The following is a 25,340-nucleotide window of genomic DNA, read 5'->3' as shown; positions in this document are numbered from 1 at the left end:
GTATTTCCATTCACATATCGTATATTATATGTGATGCCATCTTACCAAGTTTATTGTTAGGACTAAAACTAGAACAACTAAGAATTAAAGAAGAATGTAAAAAAAAAATGTCATTAATTCTTAGTTGTTCCAGAACTCGCCACAGTTGGCTTTAGATTTTTATAACTGGGTTGGAGGGTTGTTCCCTCACTCATTAGATTCCTATTGCACTTTGGTTCATGTGCTGGTGAAGTCAAGAAGATTCGATGAGGCATTATTTCTTCTGAGAAACTTGATTACTAAAGAGGGCACTCCTCCATTGGTGTTGTTGGAAGTATTGATAGAGAGTTATCGAAGATGTTGCTCTAGTATTACGGCTTTTGATGCATTGGTGAGGGCTTGTACTCAGGTTGGGGCTACTGAAAGTGCTTACGATGTCATCTATAATTTAAGGAGCCGGGATTGTTTCATTCTTATTCATGCTTGGAACAATTTCCTAAATCACTTGTTGCAATTGAATGAAATCGATAGGTTTTGGAATTTGTGAAGGTTGTGGTAGGCTTAGAGAAGGGGGGGTTGAATCTATGCCTTCCTTTTTAGTTGCTGTTATGATCCTTTAAAACAAACTTTCAATTCTGATTCTGTTTTTACTTAGCAGCAGAAATTTATGAGACAATTTATTTTTGTCTCATGAATATCAAAAAACAGAACACAGCAGAGAAGAGAGAAGCTAACACCAGCATGTATTCTGGTTCGGTTGCCTTGTGCTATGCAACCTACATCCAGTCTCCTCCACAACAGTGGAAGAATTTTCACTATAGTTAATAGTATTACATACACCAATTTCACAGGATTGACCCAATCCTTTCACACTCAAGTTCTAACCTAACTTGACATTGGCTATGCTAATACCTAACTATTTCACTCTTAGTGCTAACCCAACTAAGAAAGGGATACCTCACAGGTACAAGATACAAGACATAAACATACCTAAAGAAATCTGAAATAACTCTAGGCTTTTCTCTCAAGTGTATCACTCAGCCTTTTTTCACTCATGGCTTTTACTTGAGCTTTCTCACAATGCCTTTTCTCACAAGAAATTACAGAAAGATAAACTTAGAAAAGTACATTACAATCAGTAAAACATGAAGGAGATTGACTTCATCAGCAGCCTCTTTGCTATGTGCAAAACCAGATTCGCAAACCTCAGATACAGTTCTTTAGTATTGGCCGAATGCTTCTTTTAAAGAAAGCATTATCCAAGTAGGGGAACTTCTTTGCAGAACTCTATTCTCACACTCTGGTTTTCTCTCCTTAGTTTTTGAGTGAACAGCAAACCTCTTTTATCTCCTTGCATGTTGCTGGGTTCTTCTTCCAAGGTCAACACCTTGAGCCTTGAGCTTCACCAACCCACAGATTCACTTTTTCACCTTATTCCCCAGAGTAGAAACTGTTCTTCTGACTTCCTCACCTTGACCGAAAGCCATAAAGCAGCAACCATAGAAATCTTCCAATGGTCAACTTGATCTGAGCCCTTGAAAACTAACTTGGTCCCCAAGTCATGTTTAAGACCGTGGATACACAGCAGAGAAGAACAGAAATCCTCTTTCCCTTGTATCCCATTTCGGATAGAACAGAGAGTTGGGAGGAAGAGAAGAAACCGATTTGCATGTATGAGGAAATGGTTTACCTTTGATTTCTTCTTAAGCTTGATTTGGCTTGAACTTGTTGATTTAACATTCTGTCTTTCAAGCTTAAACCTTCTCTCTCTTGCTTCTTTGGTTACTAGCTTAGGGAAGAAGCTCTTTCTCTCTTTCTTACTTTTCTGAGTTTCTGACTTGACTGAGATAGAGAGGAAAGGAACGTTTATTTGGTGAAAGCAAGTGAGAGGGAATTGAAATTCAATTCGGGCTTGGATCGGGTAGTGATATGCTTGGCCCGTTTTTTATTTCTTTGGCTTCTTTCTTTGCTTTTCCTCGGGGTCTTAATTTTGTTTTCAGCCCACCATCCTTACTGATTGCTTTTCATTCCATTTGGGCTATGGAATTTTGGCCTGCAACAATAAACAATTAGTAATAAGTAAATATAATTAATCAACACTAATTATTTATTTTGCCCAAAAATAATGTTTGTCATCACTAATTAATTTGGTTAATTTCTTAACTCAACAACCTCCCCCTTGATGACAAACATGGTTTAAGCAATAATAAAAAGGAAATGAATTTGAGTAAGTTTAGAAACTCCCTTTGATTTTTGTCATTTGCTATTGTGTTGCTCCCCTTTCCTTTTCAAGATTAGCTCCCCCTTGATTTATGCCTCCTCTTTGTTCCTGTTTTATATTACACTTAAAGAGACCACAATGAAGAGCTATACACATTTATCTAAGGGATATCAGATAAGCAACACTATATAATCAGCCCAACATCAAGCTAATATCAGTAGCAAAAGGGATTCAGCATGTGTAATCAAGTTTTAATGCACCTATTTTCTTACTCCCCCTTTTGTCATCAAGGGCGGATAATCAACAAAAACAACAATACAAATCCTGCAAGAAAAGGTTAGATCACAGTCCAAAGTTCTAACTAACTAACAACAGTGCAGCAGTATTTAGAGTTATTACAGTCATCCAAGATAAAACAGTTTAATAGTAGCAAAATAAAACAGAGTTCATGAGACAAAAAGAGAGCAGCAGCAGCAGCAGCAAATTTCATGAGACAAATCCTAGGCATCAAAACCATTCCCCTTCGAAACAGCTTCTTCTTCAACATCAGTGGCAATGTCTTCATCCTTTTGAAGATTATCAATGAAGGTCATGAGCACAGCCACCCTATCCCTTGATTTTCTCAGAAAGTTCTCATGCTTGCTAGCTAGCTTCCTTTGTTCCTTGCTCATGGCAATCATGTGATTTGATTGGGAAACAAACTCTTGAGCGATATCCTTGACCACATTCAGCAGAGCAGATTTCTTCCCAGTAGAGATGGAAGTACCCTCGGTGGAAGGAGGAGGAGAGTCATCTGGAATGAACTCTTCATCATCATCATCTAGAACCACTCTCTTAGATCAAGTTGGTCTCTTTTGCTGTTTCACTGAACCACCCCCTTTTAGGTATGAATGTCTGTTTTCATAATCCTCATTTGACAGGTCAACACCAAAATTCTCAAATATGCAACTTAAAAACATGCCATAAGGTAGTGCTTTATCTTTCTCACTTCTAACAGAATCAAACATGTATCTAGCCATCAAATAGGCAAAAGAGATTTCTGTTTTAGTGATTAGGGCATATAAAACCAGTATGTCTGTGTAAGATACCCTTTGATATGAACCACTTTGAAGAAGTAAAATGTGGTTGACAATTCGGTGCAACTGAGCACGTTCATATCCTAGGGCTTTGTGAGTGGGTGTGATGCCATCAATTAAGAAAACATGTTCACAGATATGAGCCAAAGCATCATGGTAAGAAATACCAACTCCTTCATCCCACTTTACAGACGTGTAAGCACACGGCCCAACATCAGTGTACTTCAAAGAATCACTGATAGTTTCATTATTCAAAATAATGTCTCTGCCCTTAACATAAGAATGCACACTTCCTTCATGGTAAGTCATGTTTGCATAAAATTCTTTGACTAACTAAGGATATACAAGTTTTTTGATTTTGAAAAGGTGATTCCAGTCTAAAAATTCCAAATTTTCAACAAAAGAAAAACCTTTCTTTTTCAAATCAGGTAAATTCGCAAGAAAGGAGGGACATAGAGTACGATACTGAATAACTCCCTTATAAAAATCGTGGTTCATGGCAGATTTGAAACGATGGGGGTTATAGTCTGAGTGAGATGTCATGTAGTGTGATTTGTGAGCAAAAGGATCAATGTCTGATTCTCTAACAGATTTGAGAGGGCGATGAAGGTTACCTCTTTGTGAGCGCACAGGAACAGACCTTGACTTAGGTTTTGCTGTCTTAGGAACAGGTTCTTCAACAGCAGAACGCTTACCCTTGGATGAGCCAGGTTTCGAAGAGCTTGGTTTGGATGGCGTTGCCTTAGGTGGTGGCGTAAGTTTGGTAGGGGCAGGGTACCTTGGTGTGGTCTTGGTTTGCACCATGGGAGCAGTGCGAGGAGGAAAGGTAGGAGGAGATGGTGAAGGTGTGAAGGTTCTATCTTGGGAGCGAGTTGAAGGCTTGGATGGAAGTTTATACACCTTTTCACGAGGAGGCTTGTGTGCTATGGTTTTCTTCCTCATTTGGTGGTTATTTGGTTTAAGAAGAAAAAGAGTAATGAGGGTAGTGGTGAGAACCGAAGGGATAGAGAAGGAGTTATGGAGGGAAGAGAGGGAGTGTTGGTAACCGTACCCAAAAGTAGATTTCCAAAACCATGCAACTGCATCACCATTTGAAAAGACTTGAAAAGACATGACCTTATAAAAGAAAGATTTGATTTGATTTTAAAAACAAAGAAATTTTAAATTTTAAATTTTTGAAATCCTTAAAAAGAAAAAATTAAATCAAACTGAAAAGCCTTTTTGAAAAAAAATTAAAATAAAACTTTTTCAAAAAAAATTAATCACACAGGCCAACAAAAATTATTAACCAAAAATTGTAACATTCATATTTGGGCCCAGAGATGGTTGGACTTAAGGAAACACATTTGGACCACTCATGATCTGAATTTTGAAGTTGGCCCAGATTGAGTTTCACTTGAAACGAGCCCAGAACACGCTGATTTGAAGGAAATATTCATCATCTGCCCAGAATTATCTCATACCTGTTTATGAGACAAAAAGCTCCAGCAAATACATCAGTATTTTTCAAATAAAGAATCATAACTCAAAATTCCTAGACAAGTCCTAAGCATGCAGAATCTATCCTCAGCTAATGGTTTTGTAAAAATATCTGCTAATTGCTCCTCTGATTTAACAAATTGAATACTAATATCCCCTTTTTGGACATCTTCTCTTATTGAGTGAAATTTCACTTCAATATGCTTAGTCCTAGAGTGCAAAACTGGATTTTTAGAAATATTAATAGCACTCATATTATCACACATCAAGGGAATATTTTCAGCATTTAGTTTGTAATCAGCAAGCTGTGTTTTTAACCATAGAAGTTGAGAACAACAAGAAGAAGCAGCTATATACTCAGCCTCTGCAGTGGATAAGGCCACAGTTGGTTGCTTCTTACTTGACCAAACATTTAGGGACTTTCCAAGGAAGCAACATAAACCTGAAGTGCTCCTTCTATCAACTCTATCACCAGTAAAATCTGCATCACAATAACCAACTGCAGAAAAATCATCAATCTTAGGATACCAAAGACCAAAATTGGATGGGCCATGAACATATCTAATGATCTTTTTAACTGCAGAAAGATGTGACTCTTTTGGTTTGGATTGGAACCTAGAACACAATTCAACACTTTGCACAATATCGGGTCTAGAGGAAGTTAAGTACATAAGAGAACCAATCATTCCTCTATACCTAGTCTCATCAACATCTTTCTCAGTTTCTCCCTTATCTAATTTTGAATTAGGATGCATGGGAGTTCCCATAGGTTTGGCATTTTTCATACCAAATTTCTTAACTAATTCCTTGGCATACTTTTCTTGATAAATGAAAATACCTTTTTCAGTTTGTTTAATTTTTAGCCCTAGGAAAAAATTAAGTTCACCCATTATACTCATGTCAAATTCACTTGTCATGAGTTTTCCAAATTCAGAACAAAGGGATTCATTAGCTGATCCAAAAATAATGTCATCAACATATATTTGGACTAGAAAAAAAGAATCATTAGAATTCTTGATAAATAGAGTTGTGTTAGTGGTGCCTCTTTGAAAACCATTTTTCAAAAGAAATGAGCTAATTCTCTCATACCAAGCTCTAGGAGCTTGTCTTAAACCATAGAGAGCTTTTGATAATTTGAAAACATGATTAGAATGCTCTTTATTTTCAAAACCAGGAGGCTGCTCCACATACACTTCTCTATCTATCACACCATTCAAAAATGCACATTTCACATCCATTTGATATAATTTAAAACCACAAAATGCAGCATAAGCTAAGAGAAGTCTTATGGCTCCCATTCGGGCAACAGGGGCAAAGGATTCATCAAAGTCTATTCCTTCTTCTTGGTCATATCCTTGTGCCACTAGCCTTGCCTTGTTTCTTGCAATGCTACCATCTTCTCCCAACTTGTTCCGAAATATCCACTTGGTTCCGGTCACTTTCTTTCCACTTGGCCTTGGGACCAAAGTCCACACTTAGTTCTTTTTAAACTCAAGAAGCTTATCCTCCATAGCTTTAACCCAAGAAGGGTCACTAAGGGCTTCCTTGACATTTTGAGGCTCTATTTGTGAAAGAAGGGCAATGTTTGATCCTTCATTTGCCTTTCTAGTGGAGGACCGTGTTTGCACTCCATGAGAGACGTCCCCAATGACAAATTCCTCAGGATAATTCTTCAAGAATCTCCATTCACGAGGTCTGGTGGACTTGGAGGCAGATTCAGTTACCAAGGGATTCTGGGTGCTGCTGGCTTCAGGGTATCCTTCAGATTCGTGAGACAAAATAGAATTGTCTCTTAAATTTTTAGCAACAGCAGTTTCTGGTTCAGCTTGAACAGAATTTCCATTCTCTTGATTTTGCACAGTTTCAACTTCCTTTTGTGCTTGATTTCCTGCATCACAATCTTCCAAAATGCTTTGTACCAAGTTAGTATCACAAAATGTAACATGTATGGACTCCTCAATAATTCTAGCATCTTGATGATAAACCATATATGCTTTACTAGTTGTGGAATATCCTACAAACAAACACTCATAAGCCTTTGGATCAAATTTACCCAAATTTTCTTTGTTATTTAAAACAAAATATTTGCATCCAAAGATGTGCAAGTAATCTAAGTTTGGTGGGTAGCCTTTCCAAAGTTCATAAGGGGTTTTCTTCATAAATTTTCTTATGATTGTTCTATTCAAAATGTGGCTAGCCGTGTTAACCGCTTCAGCCCAAAGGAATTTTGGAACATTACTTTCACAAAGCATAGCTCTTGTCATCTCTTGTATGATTCTATTTCTTCTTTCCACAACACCATTTTTGTTGTGGTGTTCTTGGACAAGAGAAGTTGTGAGATATTCTAAATTCCTCACAAAAGGATTCAAATAAATTATTTTCAAATTCAGTTCCATGATCGCTTCTTATAGAAGAGATTTTCAAATCCTTTTCATTTTAAATTTTCTTGCAAAAAGGTTCAAAGGCCGAAAAGGCTTCATTTTTGTGTGCAAGAAATAAAACCCAACCAAACCTAGTATAGTCATCCACAATTACTAAACCATAATGTTTACCACCTAGGCTTTGAGTTCTTGTTGGACCAAATAAATTAATGTGTAGCAACTCAAGTGGTCTTTTAGTAGAGATGTCTTCCTTTGGTTTAAAAGAACTTTTTATTTGTTTTCCCATTTGGCAAGCATACAAGTGATGTCTTTGTCAAACTATATCAAAGGAAGACCTCTTACTAATTCTTTCTTTACAAGTTTGTTTATTTGAAACATACTTGCATGGCCCAATCTCTTGTGCCATAACCACTTTTCAGATTCTTTAGAGTGAAGACAAGCTACATTTTGATCCTTTAGTTCATCAAGAGTAAGTCCATACATATTATTAAAACGTTTGGCAGCAAACATCATTTCATTTGTCTTTTCATTAACAACACAGCATTCAAGTCTTTTGAAAACTACCAAATATCCTAAGTCACACAGCTGACTTATACTCAAAAGATTGTGCTTCAAACCACATACCAAAAGTACATCATCAATAAAAGTAGATTGTTCATTACCTACTTTTCCAACAGCAATGATTTTACCTTTACCATCATCTCCAAAGGTCATAAAACCTCCATCATACTTATTTAGTTTGATGAAGTAGGTTGACCTTCCAGTCATGTGCCTTGAACATCCACTATCCATGTACCACATGTCCTTTTTGTTCTTGGATGCTAGGCAAATCTGCATGAAGAGTTTCAAGTAGCCTTAGGTATCCAAATTAATTTGGATCCTTTGAAGTTAATCCATCTTGGTTGCCCAAGTGCATTGAAATCACAAACAACATGGTAAACTTTATTTCCTATAACTCTTTTTTCAATGAAGCATTGTGCATATGAGTGACCAATTTTCTTGCAATCGACATAATGATTTTTTGATGTGTGTCGCTGAAATTGGGGTGAGTTATATTGCTTGAAATTATTAAAGTGTTGAAATTTTCTGATTTTTGGAGGAGATGCATTCCTTTTGACAAACTGGTTTTTCTTAAAGTTATTCCTCTTTGCAAAAGCATTTTCACCAGAATTTCTTTGAACATTTTTACTTTTCAAAAATGAGGTTTTGTTGTAAAATGGTGGTTTCTTGAAAACAGTCTCATTTTTCGAAATGTAACCCAAACCTGGCCGGTTTGAACTCATATCAGTTCTTGGTAAAGGTTCAGTTTTACTTGTGTATACTTCATCAAATTTTTCTTCAAAAGTTGAAACATATCCTGTTCCAAGGGTTACCTGAAACTGGAGGTTGATCTTGGGTGAGATCTTCTGTACTGGTCGGTGCTGACGTGTCCGGCTGGTAAGTGGCGGCCAGAGCTGTCATGTCCGACTTGTTGGACTGACTGCACTGCTGATCCTTTGTCACCGGAGGGTGGGGGTACCTGAAAGAGACTTCGATGCTTAAGTTAGCATGGGTATTAAACAGGTTTTATGTAGAATCAGAGTATGAGTTATACCTGGGTGCTCCAGTATATTTATAGTAGTGTGGGCTGACCTTTCCGATAAGGTAAGTTAGTTATCTTATCTTATCTTATCTTATTTTGAGTGAAGTCAGCTTATCTTCAAGGGAACTGCCTTTATCTCTATAGGCTTTGGATTGCCTTTGGATTTGGGTCGTGTTCCTCTATTTGGGCCCTTTACTGGGGCCGAGCTCTTTGAGAAGAGGTCGGCTAGTCGAACCTGAAGAGGTCGGTCGCCATGTCGCTAAATATCCCAGGTCGGACAGCTCGACCCAGGGTATGAACAGTGCCCCTGCTTGAGCTCGGTCTTCTTTTTTGAGGTCGAGTCCTTGACTTCGGTCCTTCTCTAGCGAAGCCGAACTCAAGCATTTTAGTCGATTTTTTCCTTCTGTAGAATCTTTTAAATGTAGAACGTTTTTCTTTAAAAGCGCCCGCTTTTATATCAGCGCTTTTGGAAACGTATGAGGGTTTAATACTTTCATTAATTAGCATTAATTGCCCCGTTTTCCTTTGAAGCTTTATTTTGATTTTTGAAAACCCAGAAACGGTTTCTCTTCTTTGGTCTTTTGTAACTTCTTCACATTTTCTTCCTTTGTTCTCTCGCTCTCTGTTTCTTGCCCTTGTTTCTGCTTTTTCTTGCGTTGCGGCGTCGCTCGGCGAATTTTCTGGGCAGCTTCCATTTTTATGCCTCCTTCTTTCCTTCGAAGCTTCTTCCTTCTCCAGGTGAGTTCCATTCGTATTTTCTTTCTCTTTCGCTACTTTGGCTTTGTGATCAAGTTTTGATTTTGCTTTAGAGAAAGTTTGGATCTTTCTGTTTTGTCGCACCTAATTGTTATGTGTTCTAAGAGTTCCTTCATCTTCTGTAAGATCCTTTTTGCCTTTCCTGTTACTTGATGCCTTTTAGGGCTTTTGCATGTTCTGTTATTTCTGTCTGATACCAATAACCGGAGAATCTGCATCTTTTTCTCATTTTGTTTGAAGATTGCTTTTGTCTGATTCTGAAAAAGGTTGCATCTTTGGTGGTTTCTTCTTGTCGTGCCTTGATGTTTAGGGATGCACTCTTGCTGTTTGCCGTCTTCTTTTCTTGTTTGAGAGGTGCTGGGATGCGAGTTATAGATTTTTTCCTGAGAACCTTGCTTTGTTACTGCCTCCAAAGGATGCCCCAAGATTTTTGGTTTGGGTCTTGGGGTTTTCCTTTTCTGCTTGTTTGACTGTATTGTTTTGATTGAGTTGTTTTATCCCTTGTCTGAGATATTTTTAGTAATCCCCTCTCTTTTTCTTATTTGTAGGATTAGTTGGCCTCATGTCTTCTCGCAATAACATTGTCGAGATGTCTTCCAGAGTTCCCGAGGGGATGTCCGATTGGCTGGACTCCCTTGTCTTGATGTGTGTTTCTGTTGTGGATGCTGAATTTTGCATAAAGCTGAGGAAGCGTCATAGGATTTGTGGTAACAATGCCTAGGAGAGGGATTACGAGCTTGTTGCTCCTGATTCTGATGAGAGGGTCTGTTTTCCGACCTCCATCGAGGGGGAGCGTCCCTTCTTCTATGCCTATGAACATTTCTTCAGCCAAATGGACATTACTTTTCCTTTTACTGCTTTTGAGACCGATCTGTTGTGGTCGTGTAATATTGCCCCATCACAGCTTCACCCGAATTCCTGGGGCTTTATCAAAATTTTTCAGCTACTTTGCCAAGAGTTAGGTGTAACGCCTTCTCAGACTATCTTCCTTTATCTGTTTGTTTCTGCCAAGCCTGGTGGTTCTTCGAAAAAAAAACTTCCTGGGTTTCTTTCAGGTCTGCCCAGGGCCATAAAGTGTTTGCTATGTATGATGAATCCTTTAAGGATTTCAAGAATTACTTTTTCAAAGTTCGTGCTGTCGAGGGGCTCGTCCCTTTTTTCTTGATGAAAATGATGAGCCCTCTTTTCCTCTGGAGTGGCAGAAGGATGCGAGAGTGTCTCGCTATACTTGGGAGATGCTTGACGATGTTGAGCGTGCCTTTGTTGTTGTCCTTGAGGATTTATGGGGGGCACCACCCCATCTTGATACCAAAAGGTTTTTAAATGACCTATCCCTGGTCCGGGCTGTTTTGGGTATTTGCCTGACTTGTTTCTATGCTTGTTTCTTAGTTTGACTTCCTTATCTTGTGATTGTAACCTTTTACTGTGGCTGATTTTGCAGAGATGTCAAAAAACAATGACTCCATGAAGGCCTTCAAGAGGGCAAAGAAGGCGACTGCTGCTCAAAATATTTCGGCCAAGGCGACCGGGGAAGGATCCTCCCAAGTGCAAGTGAAACCGCCTGTGCCGAGTTCTCCTGGCCCGAGGAAAGTGATCCACACTCCTCGAGTTCGTCTGGCTGACCCTCCACCGACTTCTGCCTCTAGCTCTGGTGCTCCTCCCAACAAGAAACAAAAAATAGCTGAGCCTTTCAACCTTGATGCTCCTGACCTTAATGCAATTGAATTTGTGGATCAGCAAATCGGTCCCTACGGTGTCCTTCCTATGGACGATGTGTCGCTCCTTCGCCATCTGGACTTTATAACTCGAAGTAGTGTTAGAATGGTGTATATGGGGGCTGCCCTATACCGGACTGCTCAAAATGTTCCTCTCCATGCCACCAAAGCCTTTATGGAGGAGGCTAAACAGGAGTTTGATCGTATGAAGGGCCTGAAGGAAGAGCTTGAGGTAAAGGTAGCCAAGTTGGAGAAGGATTTGGAGAATGAGAAGGCAAGTTCCATCTCTCTGGCGGTTTCTGTGAGGCTGGCCGAGGACACGGCTATGAGACATAAGGACAGTTATGTGACATCTTATCGGGAGGTGATGCGCCTGAGGGAGGAGTTGGAGAATGCCCGAGCTGATTACTCCGAGCTCCAAGGTCATCTTGTTGGCAGTGTAACTGCTGCCTATGAGAACCTGAAAGAGCAGGTTCGGATTATTGCTCCCGAGGCCGATCTCACCCTCTTCAGCCTGGATAACGTTGTTAGGGATGGTAAGATTGTCCTTGATGATGAGGATGATGATGATGTCGAACCGTTCCCTGTGCCTTCTGCCAAGGTGTCAGCTCCTACTGTTCCTCCTGCCGAGGTCGGCCCTCCTGCTTCTGATCCTGACTACCAGATTTTAAACCGGGATGATGGTACGGTAGATGCTGTGCCTATTCAGACTCGCCCTCCTTCTCCTTATCCTAATGCTGCCAAGAAGGCTCCCGATGTTTGTTGATTTCTCTCTGGATATTTGTGCAGCTGGCCCGGCTTGTGGACTCTTAAACTTTTATTGTTTTGCCGACACTTTCTAGTTGCTTGTCTAGTAACTTTTAAAAAACAAAAGTAGCTTGCTAGCTTTTTGAGGTAAATTTTGGTGGCCTCTGAAGCTTTATAACTTTGTAGATTATATCATGCTTTTTTGCGCTTAACTTGGTATCTCTTCTGGTTTCTGAGAGTGTTGGAACCTTGCGGCTTGGCCTCTTTGGATTGCTTTGTACTTTATACTTTGTAGCTTGGATCCTTTGAGGTTGTGGCTGTGTGTGTCCAATTTGTTTTTCGGTTTTCTCGATCCATAACCGATTTCTTCAAGTTGGTCCTCTAAGTTATTTTGGTAGTCCTCTTTTTTGGACCTTTGTCAGGTCTCTTTCAGGGACTACTTTTATAACTTGTTTGGTAGTAGGCCGACTACGTCGTCCTCTTCTAAGTTATTTTTGTAATCCTCTTTCTTTGACCTTTGTCAAGTCTCTTTCAGGGATTACTTTTATAACTTATTTGTTGTAGGAGACCGACTTGATCTCTTCTAAGTTATTTTTGTAATCCTCTTTCTTGGACCTTTGTCAGGTTTCTTTCAGGGATTACTTTTATAACTTATTTGTTGTAGGAGACCGACTTAATCTCTTCTAAGTTATTTTTGTAATCCTCTTTCTTGGATCTTTGTCAGATCTCTTTCAGGGATTACTTTTATAACTTGTTTGTTGTAGGAGACCGACTTCGTTATATCGATCTCTTCTAAGTTATTTTTGTAATCCTCTTTCTTGGATCTTTGTCAGATCTCTTTCAGGGATTACTTTTATAACTTGTTTGTTATAGGAGACCGACTTCGTTATATCGATCTCTTCTAAGTTATTTTTGTAATCCTCTTTCTTGGATCTTTGTCAGATCTCTTTCAGGGATTACTTTTATAACTTGTTTGTTGTAGGAGACCGACTTCGTTATATCGATCTCTTCTAAGTTATTTTTGTAATCCTCTTTCTTGGATCTTTGTTAGATCTCTTTCAGGGATTACTTTTATAACTTGTTTGTTGTAGGATACCGACTTCGTTATATCGATCTCTTCTAAGTTATTTTTGTAATCCTCTTTCTTGGATCTTTGTCAGATCTCTTTCAGGGATTACTTTTATAACTTGTTTGTAGGAGGTCGACTTTTTTGCGTCGTCCTCTTTCTAAGTTAATTTTGTAGTCCTCTTTTTTGGACCTTTGTCAGGTCTCTTTCAGGGACTACTTTTATAACTTTTTCATTTTGGGCCGACTTTGTCATGTCGGGCCCTTCTAAGTTAAAGTAATCCTCTTTAATAGGGTTGGCCAGACCTCTTTCCAGGGTTTACTTATAACTTGGGCTGACTTGGTCCGACTTCTTAACGTCGGCCAGTCTTTAAGTTATTATTTAGCAATCCATAAGACCTCGCCAGGTTCTTTTTTCGGATAACTTTTGATAACTTCTTATATTATTCTGTGTTCATCTTTGCCGATTTGTAGAAGGTGGTTGCTATCTTTAGATCGTCTTTTAAGTGAATTGCGTTTTCACCTTTATCGGACGATTTTCTTTATCGTGATCGTGCAGTGAAGTTGTTTTTTCACTTTATGCCGATCTGTTGCTTTATAATCAGACGATGAATGCTTTAGATTAATGCGTCTTGAAAACTTGTAGAATATCTAAAAATATATTTTATTTAAAGGAAAGTGCAAATATATACATATGGGATTTTTTCATCCCTTTAAGCCGGATAGTGTCTGAGTCTCACTTGGTGCCTCATTAAAAAACCTTTTCAGGAAAAAGAGTGCATCCAATAATGAGATCTTTTACTTTTTCTAGCTGTAGTACCTTCTTAGGTTGCAGGCGTGCCATGATCTGGGAAGCTCTCGTTCGTCGAGTTCGGACAGTCTGTAGTAGCCCTTCCCAAGTACTTCTACAACTCGGTAGGGTCCTTTCCAGTTTGCTGCCAACTTTCCTTCTCCTGGTCGGGTTGTGCCTATATCATTTCGGATTAGGATGAGATCATTCTCCACGAAACTTTTCGGCACTACCCTTTGGTTATATCTGGAGGCCATTCGACGTTTTAGCGCTTCTTCCCTGATTCGAGCTCTTTCTTGGATTTCAGGTAGTAGGTCGAGTTCTTCCCTCTGAAGTTGAGAGTTGGCTTCTTCATTGTAGTGGACTACTCTGGATGACCCTTCCTCGATCTCTACTGGGATCATTGCCTCCACTCCATATGCTAGTCGAAACGGTGATTCGTTTGTGGTGGAGTGTGGCGTTGTTCGATATGCCCATAGGACTTGTAAAAGTTCTTCGGCCCAAGCTCCCTTTGCATCTTGCAGTCTCCGTTTCAACCCAGCCAATATGACTTTGTTGGCGGCTTCGGCCTGTCCATTGGCTTGAGGGTGTTCGACGGAGGTGAACTGGTGCTTTATATTCAAGTCGGCTACTAGTCTTCTGAAGCCTGCGTCTGTGAATTGAGTGCCATTGTCTGTGGTGATGGAGTATAGAACCCCGAACCTCGTGACAATGTTCCTGTATAGGAATTTTTGGCTTCTTTGAGCGGTGGTGTTGGCTAGGGGCTCTGCCTCGATCCATTTTGTGAAATAGTCTACCCCTACTATGAGGAATTTAACTTGTCCTGATCCCTGGGGGAAAGGTCCGAGAAGGTCAAGTCCCCATTTTGCAAATGGCCAAGGTGAGGTTACGCTGATGAGCTCTTCTGGCGGGGCGATGTGAAAGTTGGCATGTTTCTGGCATGGTGGACATGTCTTTACAAATTCTGTAGCTTCTTTTTGTAGAGTTGGCTAATAAAATACCGCCCGGAGTACTTTTTTGGCAAGAGCTCGTGCTCCGAGATGATTGCCACAAATGCTGCCGTGTATTTCTTCTAGCACTTCCCTTGTGTTGGAGGTCGGCACGCATTTTAGTAATGGTATTAAGATCCCTCTTTTGTACAGAATGTTGTTTATGATGGTGTAGTATTGCGCCTCCTTTTTTAACCTTTTTGCCTCCTTTTCTTCTATGGGCAGTGTTTCTGCTTTGAGGTAATTGATTATGGGGGCCATCCATCCTTGGTCCTGACTTGTTATGGCTAGGGATTTTTCCTCTCCCGAGATTGACGGGTTCTGTAGCATTTCCTGGATGAGGCTTCTATTGTTGCCCCCTGGTTTGGTGCTGGCTAGCTTCGAGAGTGCGTTAGCCTTGGAATTTTGTTCGCGGGTATGTGGCAGATCTTATATTCCCTGAGATGTCCGTGCTGTTCCTTGGTTTTATCCAAGTACTTTTTCATGGTGGGGTCTTTGGCTTGGTAGCTCCCTGTGATTTGTGAGGTGACTACTTGCGAATCGCTGAAAATGTTGAGTTTATGAGCTCCGACCTCCTTAGCCAGCTTCAAACCATCTAGTAATGCTTCATATTCCACTTGGTTGTTTGAGGCCGGGAAACCAAATTTGAGGGAGAGCTCGACTTGGGTTCCTTGGTTGCTTTCTATTATCACACCTGCGCCGCTTCCAGTCTTATTCGAAGAGCCATCCACGTAGAGATTCCATTCTGTAGGGGTTTCCAGGGTATCCGTGAATTCTGCGATGAAGTCGGCCAGATACTGTGACTTGATGGCCGTCCGAGCTTCATATTGGAGGTCGAACTCGGATAACTCAACCGCCCATTGTAAAATTCTGCCTGCTAAGTCTGCTTTCTGTAATATTCCTTTTATAGGCTGGTTAGTTCGAACCCTAATGGTGTGAGCCTGGAAGTACGGGCAAAGTCATCGAGATGTTATAATGAGGGTGTAGGAAAACTTTTCTATTTTCTGGTAATTCAACTCGGATCCCTGTAGCGCTTTAATAATGAAGTAGACGGGTTGTTGCCCACTTTTGTCTTCTCTGACTAGTGCTGAGGCTATTGCCCGGCTTCCTACTGCGAGATATAATACGAGTGGTTCTCCTTCTCGTGGCCGAGATAGGATGGGTGGCCGTCCTAAGAATTCCTTGAAGTTTTGGAAGGCTTGTTCACATTTTGCTGTCCATTCGAACTGCTTTCCCTTCCTTAAAGTAGCATAGAGATCTTATTGCTGACCCTGCTAAGAACCTGGATAGGGCGGCCAATCTCCCGTTGAGTTGCTGTACTTTTTGGACACAGATTGGGCTCTTCATGTTGAGTATGGCTTGACATTTATCCGGATTTGCCTCAATTCCTCTTTGTGTTAGCATAAAACCTAAGAATTTGCCCGCTTCTATTGCAAAGGTGTATTTTGCAGGATTAAGTCGCATGTCATGCTTACTTATAGTGTCGAATACTTGAGCCAGGTCGGACAATAGTGTCTCTTCGCTTTGTGTCTTTATTAACATGTTGTCTACATAGACTTCCATGATTTTTCCGATGTGATTTGAGAAGACTTTATTCATTAGCCTTTGATAAGTAGCTCCTGCGTTCTTGAGACCGAAGGGCATCACAATGTAGCAGTAATTTGCTTTTGGTGTCAAAAACGAGGTTTTTTCTTGATCTGGTGGATACATGGGGATTTGGTTGTATCCGGAATATACATCCATAAACGAGAGGTATATATATCCGGATGAAGTGTCTACCAGAGCATCGATACTTGGGAGTGGATAAGGATCTTTTGGGCAGGCTTTGTTGAGATCGGTGTAGTCGGTGCACATTCGCCACTTCCCATTTGATTTTTTCACCAAGACGACGTTAGCTAGCCATAGTGGGTACTTTACTTCTCTTATGAACCCTGCCTCCAGTAGTGCTTGTACCTGTTCTTCCACAGCTTGGGATCGTTCTGGCCCAAGTTTTCTTCATCTCTGCTGTACCGGCCGAGATCCTGGATAGACCGCTAATTTGTGGCACATTAGCTTGGGGTCTATGCCTGGCATGTCTGCGGCTTTCCATGCGAAGAGATCAACATTGTCTCGTAATAATTGTACCAGTAATTCTTTCGAGTCTCCTTTTAGGATCGTACCGATGTTAGTTGTTTTGTCCGAGGTGTCTCCGATCTGAACCTTCTCTATCTCACCTTCTGGCTGCGGACGGAGTTCTTCTCATCTCTAAACTCCGCCAAGCTCAATTGCATGAAACTCTTCTCCTCTGCCTCTAAGGTTTAGACTTTCGTTATAACATCGGTGTGCCATCTTTTGATCTGCTTTTATTGTGGCTATCCCCTCTGTAGTCAGGAATTTCATGCATAGATATGGAGTCGAGACTATTGCACCGAGTTGATTTAGTGTTGTCCGACCTATGAGAGCATTGTAGGCTGAACTCACGTCGACCACAATGTAGTCTATTTTGAGTGTCCTGGATTGGTTCCCTTTTCCGAAGGTTGTATGTAATGATATGTATCCCAGTGGTTGTACCGGGGTATCTCCTAGTCCGAACAGACTGTTCGGGTATGCCCTAAGCTCCTTGTCTTCTAGGCCGAGTTTGTCGAAGGCAGTTTTGAATAAGATGTCGGTGGAGCTCCCTTGATCTATTAATGTGCGATGGAGATTGGAGTTTGCTAGTATGATGGTGATGACCATGGGGTCGTCGTGCCCCGAGATGATACCAGATGTGTCTTCTTTAGTGAATGTGATTGCAGGGATGTCGGGTGCTTCCTCCTTTCCCTCGACATGATATACTTCTTTGAGATATCTTTTACGAGATGATTTGGAGATTCCTCCCCCTGCAAATCCGCCGTGTATCATGTGGACGTGTCTTTCTGGTGTACGAGGTGATCGCGTGGTTCGTCTGGTATCTTTGTCCCTTCGTCTCTTTCTTTGATCATCATCTCGGGTTGCCAGGAACCGATCTAGTTTTCCTTCCCTCACCAATTTCTCTATGATGTTCTTCAAATCGAAGCACTCGTTGGTGGAGTGCCCTCACACTCGATGATATTCACAATACTCATTCCGGTTTCCTCCCCCTCTTTTGCCTTTGAGTGGCCGAGATGGTGGTATTTTCTCCGTATGGCAGACTTCTTTATATACGTCGACTAGGGATACCTTGAGAGGGGTGTAATTGTGGTATTTTTTTATTTTCTCCCCTTGCCGATCTTCTTTCCTTTTGGATTCCTTGTCTTTGTCTCGGCAGGGGACCCCAGATTTGGAAGTTTCTCCTAACCGAGCATTTTCTTCCATGTCGATATATTTTTCTGCTAGCTCCTGTACTTCGTCTAAGGAGGTAGGGTACTTCTTTGATATAGATTGGCTAAAAGGTCCTTCTCGTAGGCCGTTGATGAGTCCCATGATGGCGGCCTCTGTTGGCAAGCTTTGTATGTCCATGCATGTTTTGTTAAATCTTTTCATGTAGTTGCGGAGGCTCTCCCGATCTCCTTGCTTGATCCCCAATAAACTGGGGGCGTGTTTGGCCTTATCTTTCTGGATGGAGAATCTGGCTAGGAATTTTTTGGCCAGGTCGTCAAAGTTTGAGATAGATTTTGGAGGTAGGTTATCAAACCATCTGATTGTTGTTTTTGTGAGAGTTGTTGGAAAAGCTTTGCAGTGAACTGCATCTAAGGCGTCGGTGAGGTACATTCTGCTCCTGAAGTTGCTGAGATGATGATTGGGGTCTGTAGTGCCATCATACAAAGTCATATCCGGGAGTTTGAAGTCTTTTGGAATTTTGGTTTTCATGATTTCCCTGGTGAATGGATCTTGCTCCTTGCGTGAGTTTTCCTCAGGAGTGGTCCGAGGAGCTTTTGATTTGAGGTCGGCTTCTAATTGCAGTAGTTTATCTTCCAATTCTCGACGTCGCCGTACCTCTCTTTGTAGATCCTTTCCGACCTCTCGTTGTTGTTGAGTTTCTTTTTCAAGTTGCTTTAAACGGTCTTGAAGTGCTTCTATTACCCCCGGATTTGATGAGTTTTTGTCCCCGTTGGATTCTGGAGTATCCTTTAATGTAGTGTCCGCGTTCTTGTGCGGTGTTCTGTTTTCCAGATCTGAATCATGGTCATTGTCATGACCGTCTGCCATGGTGTTAGGATGACTTCCAGGTTCCCTGGCAACGGCGCCAATGTTCCGAGGGTTACCTGAAACTGGAGGTCGATCTCGGGTGAGATCTTCTGTACTGGTCGGTGCTGACGTGTCCGGCTGGTAAGTGGCGGCCAGAGCTGTCGTGTCCGACTTGTTGGACTGACTGCACTGTTGATCCTTTGTCACCGGAGGGTGGGGGTACCTGCAAGAGACTCCGATGCTTAAGTTAGCATGGGTATTAAACAGGTTTTATGTAGAATCAGAGTATGAGTTATACCTGGGTGCTTCAGTGTATTTATAGTAGTGTGGGCTGACCTTTCCGATAAGATAAGTTAGTTATCTTATCTTATCTTATTTTATTTTGAGTGAAGTCAGCTTATCTTCAAGGGAATCGCCTTTATCTCTATAGGCTTTGGATTGCCTTTGGATTTGGGTCGTGTTCCTCTATTTGGGCCCTTTACTGGGCTCTCCTGTAGATTTGGCCAAGCTCTTTGAGAAGAGGTCGGCTAGTCGGACCTGAAGAGGTCGGTCGCCATGTCGCTAAAAAAATGAGGTTTTGTCGTAAAATGGTGGTTTCTTGAAAACAGCCTCATTTTTCGAAATGTAACCCAAACCTGGCCGGTTTGAACTCAGATCAGTTCTTGGTGAAGGTTCAGTTTCACTTGTGTATACTTCATGAAATTTTTCTTCAAAAGTTGAAACATATCCAATACCCGATTTGTTTGGTATGGATTTGGTATTTGATGAAGAAGCCACAAATTTTATAGAGGAAGTATTGGAAACTGCATCTTCCTTGGCTATGTAGCCTAAACCAGATTTTTCAAATAATGGTCTTTGACTTGCAAGTAATTTGTCCAAGTTATTAGAACTTTGAGCAAATTTTGCTAAGTCACCATTCAGCCTTTTAATCATATCATTTAATATTTCATTTTCAGCAATTAACTCATGAGAAGGATCCACAATGTGCTTTCCTTTTAATTTTTCAAGTTCAGATTTCAGAAATCTGTTTTCTTCAATGATGTCCAAAGCACATTCAGTTTTTTTCACTTTTTCTTTTAAAAAATCATTTTCAGCTCTTAACACATCTCTTTCAGATCTGCATTCATTGTACTTGTCAAACAATTTTGAGGTGTTTAAAGTGAGATCATCAATAATAGCATGTAAATCCTCAATGGTCAAATCATAGTAATTTATCTCATCAAGATTGTTGTTTCCAGCCATGAAGTAATCTTTGTCATCTCCTTCAGATTCTTCTTCTTCATTTGAGTCGTTCTCAAGATCCTCCCAAGCTGCCATGAGTACTCTCTTCCTTTCTTTCTTTCCTTTGTCCTCCTTTTTGAGCTTTAGACAGTTTAGCTTGAAGTGTCCAGCCTCCTTGCAGTGATGGCACGTCACCTTGCTCAAGTCGAGCTTGTGCTCCTTTGAACTTGAACCCTTGTATTTGCCCTTGTTCTTCATCATCCTTCTAAATCTCCTAGCAAAAAACAAAAGCTCGTCATCTGAAATACCATCACTAGACTCACTCTCTTTTGGTTCTATTTGTGACTTGAGAGCTATTCCCTTTTTCTTTGAGTTTGTGTTTGTGTGTGTGGCTTCATAGGCAAGGAGTTTTCCTCTCAGCTCATCATAGGTTATGGGATTTATGTTGTTACTCTCGGTTAGGACAGTGGCAGTATTTTCCCATTCTTTTGTGAGGCTTCTAAGGAGTTTTCTCACCAAGATTTGTTCTACATAGTTTGTACCCATAGCATCAAGGTTGTTGATTATAATTGAGAATCTCTCAAACGCTTCATCAATGCTTTCTCCATCCTTCATGCTAAACATCTCGTACTCTTTTCGCAGCATATCAATCCTCGTTTCTTTGACTTGTTTAGTGCCTTCGTGTGTAACCTGGAGTTTTTTCTAGATTTCTTTGGCTGTCTTGCATCTAGACACCTTCCGGTACTCTTCAAAACTGATAGCACAGTGAAGAAGGTTGATTACTTTAGCATTCAGCTCTATCTTCTTCTTATCATCTTCATTCAATTCAGCTTCTTCTTTTGGAGTCACCACTCCATCAGCATTTGTTTTTGTTGGGATCTTGGGATCACTCACAATAATCTTCCATATGTTGTAGTCAATGGATTGGATGAAAATCCTTATCCTTTCTTTCCAGTAGGAGTAGTTCTTCCCGTTGAAGAAAGGTGGCCGGTTGTTTGACTGGCCATCAGTGAGGGTGTAGGCAACTGTGGTTGTGCCCAAGTTGTTCGCCATTGGATCTTTGCTCTAAGTGGTTAAGCTTGATTCTTGAGACCTTAGCTCCTGATACCAATTGAAGGTTGTAGTAGGCTTAGAGAAGGGGGGTTGAATCTATGCCTTCCTTTTTAGTTGCTATTATGACCCTTTAAAATAAACTTTTAATTCTGATTCTGTTTGTACTTAGCAGCGAAAATTTATGAGACAATTTATTTTTGTCTCATGAAAATCAGAAAACAGAACACAGTAGAGAAGAGAGAAGCTAACACCAGCATGTATCCTGGTTCGGTTGCCTTGTGCTATGCAACCTACATCCAGTCTCCTCCACAACAGTGGAAGAATTTTTACTATAGTTAATAGTATTACATACACCAATTTCATAGGATTGACCCAATCCTTTCACACTCAAGTTCTAACCTAACTTGACATTGGCTATGCTAATACCTAACTATTTCACTCTTAGTGCTAACCCAACTAAGAAAAGGATACCTCACAGGTACAAGATACAAGACATAAACATACCTAAAGAAATCTGAAATAACTCTAGGCTTTTCTCTCAAGTGTATCACTCAGCCTTTTTTCACTCATGGCTTTTACTTGAGCTTTCTCACAATGCCTTTTCTCACAAGAAATTACAGAAAGATAAACTTAGAAAAGTACATTACAATCAGTAAAACATGAAGGAGATTGACTTCATCAGCAGCCTCTTTGCTATGTGCAAAACCATATTCGCAAACCTCAGATACAGTTCTTCAGTATTGGCCGAATGCTTCTTTTAAAGAAAGCATTATCCAAGTAGAGGAACCTCTTTTATCTCCTTGCATGTTATTGGGTTCTTCTTCCAAGGTCAACACCTTGAGCCTTGAGCTTCACCAACCTACAGATTCACTTTTTCACCTTATTCCCCAGAGTAGAAACTCTTCTTCTGACTTCCTCACCTTGACCGAAAGCCATAAAGCAGCAACCATAGAAATCTTCCAATGGTCAACTTGATCTGAACCCTTGAAAACCAACTTGGTCCCCAAGTCATGTTTAAGACAGTGGATACATAGCAGAGAAGAACAGAAATCTTCTTTCCCTTGTATCCCATTTCGGATAGAACAGAGAGTTGGGAAGAAGAGAAGAAACCGATTTGCATGTATGAGGAAATGGTTTACCTTTGATCTCTTCTTAAGCTTGATTTGGCTTGAACTTGTTGATTTGACATTCTGTCTTTCAAGCTTAAACCTTCTCTCTCTTACTTCTTTGGTTACTAGCTTAGGGAAGAAGCTCTTTCTCTCTTTCTTACTTTTCTGAGTTTCTGACTTGACTGAGATAGAGAGGAAAGGAACGTTTATTTGGTGAAAGCAAGTGAGAGGGAATTGAAATTCAATTCGGGATTGGATCGGGTAGTGATATGCTTGGCCCATTTTTGATTTCTTTGGCTTCTTTCTTTGCTTTTCCTTGGGCTCTTAATTTTGTTTTCAGCCCACCATCCTTGCTAATTGCTTTTCATTCCATTTGGGCTATGGAATTTTGGCCTGCAACAATAAACAATTAGTAATAAGTAAATATAATTAATCAACACTAATTATTTATTTTGTCCAAAAATAATGTTTGTCATCACTAATTAATTTGGTTAATTTCTTAACTCAACAATTTGTATAGAGGAATGGGTTCTTTTGGTTACATGGAAAATGTGAATACTTTTAACTTAGTTATCTATGCTCTGTGTAAGGAATGCCGACTAGTGGAAGCTATGTCAGTGTTATATAGGATGATGAAGGGTAAAATTTTCCCCAGTGTAGTCTCGTTTAACATAATCATAGACGCGGCATGCAAGATTGGCAACTTGGGTCTTTCCTTGAAACTTTTTAAAAAGATGACCATGATGTCAGGGGATTTTGTTTGGCCCAATTCTGTTACTTACAACTCCATAATCAACGGATTCTGCAAGAATGGGAAATTATTACTTGCAGAAGAAAAGCTTTGTAAAATGGTCAAGATAGGTATAGAGCCGAGTGTTCGAACATATGCTACTTTGATAGATGGTTATGCTAGGTGGGGAAGTTTGGAGGAGGCACTGAGGCTCTGTAATGTAATGGTGGAAAGGGGATTGGTTCCTAATAATGTTGTTTACAATTCGATTTTACATTGGTTTTATCGTGAAGGAAGTATTGAGGAAGCTTCTTTGCTACTAGCTGACATGATTGATAAGCATATATGCCCTGATCAGTACTCTTATGCAATCCTTACCAAAGGCCTTTGCAGAAATGGATATCTGACTGAAGCTCTTAAGATTCATAGCCAGATTTTAGAACATAATCTAATACAGGATTCTTTTTCTCACAACATACTTCTTAACTATATATGCAAAAAGAAAAACATGGCAGTAGCCAAGCAACTATTGGGCAGCATGATTACTCGTGGCCTGGCTCCTGATGTTTACTGTAAACTAGGTAACACAAACGATGCGCTTCAAGTTTTTGATTGGATGATAAAGATGGATGAGAAGCCTAACTTGACAATATACAATTCTGTCATTAATGGTCTGTGTAAAATGGCCTCAATAGATGCTGCAGAATACATAGTTGATGAATTACGAAAGAGAAGATTATTTGATGCAACGACCTTTAATACCTTAATTAGTGGATATTGAACTGGTGGACAGATTGATAAAGTGTTTAATTTGACTATGGAAATGAAGAGCTTGGGAATTTCTGTGAGTAGAGTCACGTATAATACACTGATAAACCTTCTCTGCAAGTGTGGTTGCGAGGAAGAAGCAAAAGAATTGATGAAGATGATGATTGTCCAGGGTATTCGTCCTGATTTTGTAACATACACTACACTTGTTACTCACTTCATCAAGACATGTAGTCCTAATGAGGTGATTGCATTGCATGACTACATGATTCTAAAGGGAGTAGTCCCTCACCAGAAAACATATGATACCATTGTAGCACCACTTCTTTTAGAAGAAGGAAGAAAGAAAAAGTCATAATACATGTATAACAGTGTAAAAGGTTGTTCGGTCTCACAATTTGTCACTTTTCCATTTTTTTTAACACTAACAGATCATACCATTCATTCTTTGGTGTACCAACCACATTTCTGTCAATTCATATTATTTTATTTTAATTTTGATGTCCTACATCAACTTATATTTTCTTAATTATATATTATTGTACACTGGAAGTGCATTTTGCTAATTTTTGGTATATAAATTAATATGCAGCTTGATCTATTATGTATGATTTATAAATAAAAATATATTTTTTGAATAGTCTTTAACAAACTAATTGAGATAACATAGCTCTTATTGCTGGATTTTGATTCTTGAATAACAACTTCATTTTTTTTGTTTTAGCCATTCATTAATGTAAAGAACCTTATATATTTATGCGCTTAGCTGGAGGATTGTGAGCCACACTGTACTTTCTATGAGAAAAATATATCTATATTCTTTGATGTTAGAATATTTATTGGATAATGTAGAATGCAACAATGACGAGGGATTTAAATAATTTATACAAGCATGATTCCTTTTTCATAAATTTATCAAAAAGAATAGGTCACATTTCAGATAATAAAATTATAGTATATGTTAATATAATTACAGCTAATAGCAGTTATTGCAACATTTAGGTATTTTTAAAATAGGATAAAATTAAAGAAAAATAAAAATTAGCCAATGATTAGTCAACATGCATTTTGGATGTATAGTTCTAAAAATTCAAGTGTGTAGTTTTTGGAATTTTTAGATGTGCAAACTTTACATAAATAATTGTAAACTAGTAACTATGCATAATAGAATAAAATAAAAGTTATAACTAACTCAGACATAATCACATTCTGAGATGTAGTAATTCTCACTGTCCTATCATCTTAGAGTACATGAGGCAGAGAGGAGGTCCAAGGCCGTTCCGAAGCCTAGATTCATGGTTTACTCATGCAAGCTTTCTTAGCTTCGTGAAGGAGGAGTGGAGAGGTTTGGGGGAGATGCAGTTCACTGACAAGTTGAAGGCTTTGACAATCCTGTTAAGGAATTGGCATAAGACTAATTTTGGGGACATGGACAAGAAGATTACGAAGTTTGAGGAAGAAATCAAGAAGATTGATGACTTGGTAAGCAATGGCGTGTATGATGGAACGATGGAGGCTAGAAGAAAGGCGTTGGTTACTTGCTGTGAGAAGTGG

At 39.8% G+C, this 25,340-nt stretch overlaps 1 protein-coding gene and 1 pseudogene across 1 annotated transcript; both read left to right on the top strand.

Moving 5' to 3' along the window:
- The first annotated feature begins 33 nt into the window (after positions 1-33).
- Positions 34-24,144, top strand: LOC148578668 (uncharacterized; annotated as a pseudogene).
- Positions 10,710-11,955, top strand: LOC148578669 (uncharacterized). The gene is made up of 2 exons (XM_088502095.1): positions 10,710-10,827; positions 10,916-11,955. Exons 1-2 carry the CDS (start codon positions 10,710-10,712, stop codon positions 11,953-11,955), a joined length of 1,158 nt encoding a protein of 385 aa, XP_088358221.1.
- Positions 24,145-25,340: the final 1,196 nt, after the last annotated feature.

This window comes from Arachis ipaensis, chromosome B1, assembly GCF_059453495.1.
Source record: "Arachis ipaensis isolate K30076 ecotype BB chromosome B1, ASM5945349v1, whole genome shotgun sequence".
In the NCBI taxonomy this organism is placed as follows: Eukaryota; Viridiplantae; Streptophyta; class Magnoliopsida; order Fabales; family Fabaceae; genus Arachis; species Arachis ipaensis.
This window is presented reverse-complemented; position numbering and strand designations above follow the sequence as displayed.

Bases quoted from the DNA above. Each gene is read 5' to 3' on its own strand.
- LOC148578669 (XM_088502095.1), top strand. From the start codon at position 10,710: ATGCTTGACGATGTTGAGCGTGCCTTTGTTGTTGTCCTTGAGGATTTA. The intron at 10,828-10,915 runs GTATTTGCCTGA...CTGATTTTGCAG, and splicing joins CCTGGTCCGGGCTGTTTTGG to AGATGTCAAAAAACAATGAC.